The following is a 5,784-nucleotide window of genomic DNA, read 5'->3' as shown; positions in this document are numbered from 1 at the left end:
CATAAGCTGGGGCTTCCTAGATCTCCTGCTCTCTCTGCTCGCCCAGGGAGCCTTTTTTCCCCCCTAACCATTTAGTTGACTTGTCTTATTTAAGAGCAGAGAATGTTTTGCTCTATTTACAAAAGTGCAGTCTTAAAAAAAAAAAATTACATCCTAAATTAATGGGGGAATTTTCCTTTTAATTTCTAATAGCAGTTTGTAATTTTGAATCCAGAGTCTTGGTCTTTGTCACCATCACTGGGTCATTTTTCACCAAGCTTGGTGCATCTTTCTGGGACAGCATTCTATTTTGTTATTGTGTTAAAAACAACAACACATAACATGAAATCTACCCTCTTAACAGATTTTTAAGTTACAGTACAGTATTGTTAGTATTGTAAACTATAAGCACATTGTTGAATCTCTAGAACTTTTTCATCTTGCGTGACTGAAACTCTATACCCGTTGCCATAAACTCCCCAACTTTCCCTCCCTTTTGCCCTTGGCAACCACCATTCTATTTTCTGCTTTTATGAATTGGTCTACTTTTAATACCTCATGTAAGTAGAATCATGCAGTGTTTGTCCTGTGACTGGCTTATTTCACTTAGCATAATGTCAAGGTTCATCCATGATGTAGCAGCTGACAGGATATCCTTGTCATATTTTTAAGTCAAAATAATATACTGTATGTATATACAACATTTTCTTTATCAATTCAACTCTCAATGGTACTTAGGTTGTTTCCACCTATTAGCTTTTGTGAATAAGGCTGCAATGAACATGGGGAGGGGGTGGCAAATATGTCTCTGAGGTCCTATTTTCAACTATTTTGGATAAATTCCCTGCAGTGGGATTGCTAGATCATATAGTAGTTCCATTTTTAACTTCTTAAGGATCCTTCATGCTGTTTTCCATAGCTGCAACACCATTTTACATTCCCACCAATATTGTACAAATTTCGCCACATCTTTCCCAACACATTATTTTCAGCTTTATTATTTTTTGGGGGGGAGGGGGTGAGTAATGGACATCCTAACAAATGTAAGGTGATATATCATTGTGGTTTTGATTTGCAGTTTCCTGATGATTAGTGATGTTGAGCATTTTCTTATATACCTTTTGGGCATTTATATCTCTTCTTTGGATAAATATCTATTCTTTAATTTTTTTTTTCTTATTGAGTTGTAGAAGTTTCTTATATACTTTGGATATTAATCCCTTTATCAGATATATAGTTGGCAAATATTTTCTCCCATTCCATAAGTTGCCTTATTGCTACACTGATCATTTTATTTGCTGCACAGATTTTGAGTTTGCTATAGTCCTATTTGCTTTTGTTGCCCATGCTTTGGGTATCATGTCAAGAAGTCATTGCCAAGACCAATGTTATGAAGTCTTTCCCAATGTTTTCTTCTAGGAGTTTTATGATTTTAGGTTTTATATTCAAGTCTCTAATCAATTTCAGTTGGTTTTTATGTATGCAGATTATTTAATTTTCCCAATGCCATTTGTTGAGGACACTATCCTTTCTCCACCGTCTTGGTACCCTTGTCAAAAATCATTTCACTGTGTGTGTGTGGGTTTATTTCTGGGCTCTCTGTTGTGTTGCATTGGTCTATATGTCTGTCTTTATTGTGCCATATTATTTTGGTTACTGTAGGTTTATAATATGTTTTGAAGTCAGGAATGTGAGACATCCAGCTTGGTTCTCTTTCAGGATCGCTTTTGGCTATTCAGAGTTCTTTGTAGTTTCATATGAATTTTTAGGGTTTCTTTTTCTCGTTCTTGAATTTGTAGAGAGTTTTGGGTAGTGTGAACATCTTAACAATATTGTCTTCTAATCCATTAACATGGGATGTCTTTCCATTTATTGTGTCTTCTTTAATTTCTTTCAGCAGCATTTTGTAGTTTATAGTGCACAAGTATTTAGCTTCCTTGGTTGAGTTTATTTCTAGTATTTTGGTTTTTGTGGGTGATACTGTAAATGGGATTGTTTTCTTAGTTTCCTTTTAGATTATTTGTTGTTAATGTATAGGAACACAACTGATTTTGTATATTGATTTTGAATCTTGCAACTGCTGAATTTGTTTATTAGTTCTAGCATTTTATTTTTGTGGAATTGTTAGGGTTTTCTAGATATAACATCATGTCAGCTAGGAATAGAAATAATTTTACTTTTTTCTTTTTAATTTCGACGCCTTTTATTTCTTTCTCTTGCCTAATTGCTATAGCAAGGACTTTTAATACCTTGTTAATAGAAGTGGTAAGAGTGGTATCCTTGCTTTGTTCTTGATCTTAGAGGGAAAAACTTTTATTTTTTCATTGTTGAGTGTGATGTTATTTCCTTTTACTCCTAGTTTGTTACGTGGTTTTTATTATGAAAGGGTATTGAATTTTCTCAAATTCTTTTTCTACATCTATTGAGATGGTCATGTAATTTTATCCTTCATTCTGTTAATGTGGTGTATCACATTGATTGTTATGTGTATGCTGAACCATCCCTGCATCCCAGGGATAAATCCTACTTGTTCCTGGTGTATGAACCTTTTAATGTGCTGTTGAACGTGATTTACTAGTATTTTGTTGAGGATTTCCACATCTGTGTTCATCAGGGGTATTGTCTTGTAGTTTTCTTGTAGTGTCTTTGTTTGACTTTGGTGTTAAGGTAATGTAGGCCTTATAAAATATATTTGAAAGCATTTTCTCCTCTTCATTTTTTCGGGGGGGGGGGGGGGGGGCGGACAGGGGAGGAAGAGTTTGAGAGGGATTGGCATTAATTTTTAGTTTTAGTAGAATTCTCCAATGAAGTCACCTGGTCCTGGGCTTTTGTTTGTTGGGAGGTTTTTTGTTGTTTTGTTTTTTTAAATTACTGATTTAATCTCCTTACTAGTTATAGCTATGTTCAGATTTTCTATTTCTTCATGTCTATTTCTTCAGTCATGGTAGATTGTATGTTTGTAGGAATCTACCCATTTCTTCTAGGTTTTCCGATTTGTTGGCATATAATTGTTCATAGTAGTATCTTGTGATTCTTTTTGTTTCTGTGGCACAAATAGTAATGCTTTTTTGTGTATTGAACCATCACTGCCTAGAAAACTTCTGGACTAGGTCTGTCCTAATTGTCTCATTATTATTTGATGACAAAAAGGTGGTAAGTATAATAAAGAGAGAACTCTAGGAACCCAGGTTCAAGTCTTTCTTCTTCTGAGGAATGACCTCGGGCAGGTGGCTTTTCCTCTTTAGGCCTCAGTTTCCTCATCTGTGAAATGAGCAGCCGATAGATGGTCTCCAGGATTTTTTTCTTTGGATGTTGACTCTCTCCTTCCTCCCCTCATGCACTCCACAGCGAAGGAAGTGGAACTCCTAAAACTCTGCCCTAATCAAAGGAACCAGAGAGTCTGCCAGCTCTCCCTCCACCTCCCTTCCAGGAGCAGCTATGGCCCTGAGTGATGCCGATGTGCAGAAGCGCATTAAGCACATGATGGCTTTCATTGAGCAGGAAGCCATCGAGAAGGCAGAACAAATAGATATCAAGGCTGAGGAAGAATTCAACATCGAGAAAGGACGCCTTGTGCAAACCCAACGACTGAAGATTATGGAGTATTATGAGAAAAAGGAAAAGCAGATAGAGCAGCAGAAGAAAATCCAGATGTCCATCATGAGGAGTCAAGCAAGGCTGAATTTCCTGAAAGCCCAAAATGACCTCGTCTCAGAGTTGCTAAGTGAAGCAAAGCTGAGACTCATCAGGATTGTGGCAAACCAAGAATTCTACCAGAAGATGTTGTATAAGCTGGTGCTACAAGGTCTGTTCCGACTGCTGGAGCCTGAGGTGATTATACGCTGCAGGCCACAGGACCACCACCTGGTTGAGGATGCAGTGAAAAAAGCCATCACTCAATACAAGACAGTCTCCCAAAAAAGTGTGAATGTCCACCTTGATCTAGAGGTGCACCTGCCTATGAATGCAGCGGGAGGTGTGGAGGTCTACAGTAGCACCCAGAAAATAAAGGTTTCCAATACTCTAGAGAGTCGACTGGATCTCTTAGCCCATCAAAAGATGCCAGAAATCCGAAAGGCCTTATTTGGAGCCAATCCCAACAGGAAGTTTTTAATATAAACCTCTGGGAAATGAAGCTCATGTTGAACTTCTGAGCCATAAAAGCATGTTATTAAGGCAAAGAAAACTAGTCATGTTTCCTCTTCTTTGTTGCTCTGATATCATTCTATCTTCTTTTAAGAAATACCCTTTGAATAGCTAAAGGCATTCTACTTTGGAATAAAGCCCGACTTAATGCTTAGAAATCTAATTCCAGTTCATCCACCCATACCACAGCTTCTGCTCAGTTCTGCAGTCTGGTTGAAGGGAGTAAAGACAAGATGTCTGTTCTTTAGCTCATCCTCATGGTGAGATGTGAGTGGTATTTTTGGCTTATGGGTCTGAGTGCTCTAAATTTCTTTAGTATGTATGTGAAGAACGTTTTCCTTCTTTTGTTCCAACAGCCTGTACTTATGTTGTTTAAAGAGATTTAGAGATCTTCCTCTTGTGTACAGGGTCAACTCCATGGACATATGTGACCAGTGCAGTCACTCACACAGGGCTCCCTGCTCAATACAGTTCAGCGCTTGGGGTTTAATGTTCTGTAACCACTGCCTTGAAATTCTGTTAAAAAAAATTTTTTTTTAATTTTATTGATTTCAGAGAGGAAGGGAGAGGGAGAGAGAGATAGAAACGTCAGTGATGAGAGAGAATCATTGATCAGCTGCCTCCTGCATATCCCACACTGGGGATCGAGCCCGCAACCCAGGCATGTGCCCTGACCAGGAATCGAACCGTGACCTTCTGGTTCATAGGTTGATGCTTAACCATTGAGCCATGCCAGCCAGGCCTGAAATTTTTAATTTAACTTTGAATGTGTGTTTTGTAAGTGAAGCCCCATGTGGCTTCAGAGCATGAACTATTGCTTGGAGCCTTGGCTCACACATGGTGCCAGCTCCCAAAGCCTACCCATCTCCCTCGGATGGGTTCTTAGCCACCACTTCCCAGCTTCCTGTGTCCCAGCCTTCCTCTTCCTCACCCAGTAATATTGCTTCCCTCTGCCCCTGGTGAGGGCCTGGTGTGCATGCAGGGAGGGTCAGAGGCGGGTGTACATGCTCTGCAGGGTCTTATGACTGGGCATAATAGTGGCCATCAGCACCCTGGTTGGCAGCTCCATTCAGCAGGTGACTCAATGAAGGTGAGCATCTCGCCCACCAGATACTGAGCACATCCTGGTGTAGAGGTTTAAAGACCCTGGGTTCACGTGTCTGCTGTGGGTTGGGTCAGCCAGCCTGCTGTAATGGCAGATGCTGTAATGGCAGGACTTCCCTGACCCCAGCCAGCACATAGCACATAGATCTGTGGGAAAGAAGACACAGCAGTTTTCAAGCTACTGGGCCTGAGTCTCAGGGCGGGAACTTCAGGAGCTTATGAGGGTCTGTACTTGCCCTTCCAAGTATCCCCATGACCGACAGAGTTCCCATCAAACAGCTCAGTCAGTGCCTGAGGAGACTTGGGGCCATCTCTTCCCGCTAGCTTGATGGATATTCTGGGAGAAGCCAAGAAATACACACTGTAAGTTTGGTGACTCTCCATTTGGGCATGGCACAATATGAAGATAAATAATAAAATTCATGCTTATGATTTAAACTTTTAATTTTTATTCCCTTAGTCATTAACATTGTAAATAAAAACTATGACAAATCAAAAGAGAGACTGCAGAAACAAGGAAAAAGCTTTATAGTTTAGTCCCTCTCTGTTGGGGTC

At 39.7% G+C, this 5,784-nt stretch overlaps 1 protein-coding gene across 1 annotated transcript; it reads left to right on the top strand.

The window, feature by feature from the left end:
* The first annotated feature begins 3,375 nt into the window (after positions 1-3,375).
* ATP6V1E2 (ATPase H+ transporting V1 subunit E2) lies at positions 3,376-4,098 on the top strand. The gene has a single exon (XM_070428429.1). It carries the CDS (start codon positions 3,418-3,420, stop codon positions 4,096-4,098), a length of 681 nt encoding a protein of 226 aa, XP_070284530.1. The 5' UTR covers positions 3,376-3,417.
* Positions 4,099-5,784: the final 1,686 nt, after the last annotated feature.

Source organism: Myotis yumanensis, unplaced genomic scaffold, assembly GCF_028538775.1.
Source record: "Myotis yumanensis isolate MYYU_CA2020_CCGP unplaced genomic scaffold, mMyoYum1.0.hap1 SCAF_11, whole genome shotgun sequence".
NCBI classification, from domain to species: domain Eukaryota; kingdom Metazoa; phylum Chordata; class Mammalia; order Chiroptera; family Vespertilionidae; genus Myotis; species Myotis yumanensis.
This window is presented reverse-complemented; position numbering and strand designations above follow the sequence as displayed.

What these genes read in the sequence shown, in the direction of transcription:
- ATP6V1E2 (XM_070428429.1), top strand. Translation starts at nt 3,418, where the DNA reads ATGGCCCTGAGTGATGCCGATGTGCAGAAGCGCATTAAGCACATGATG.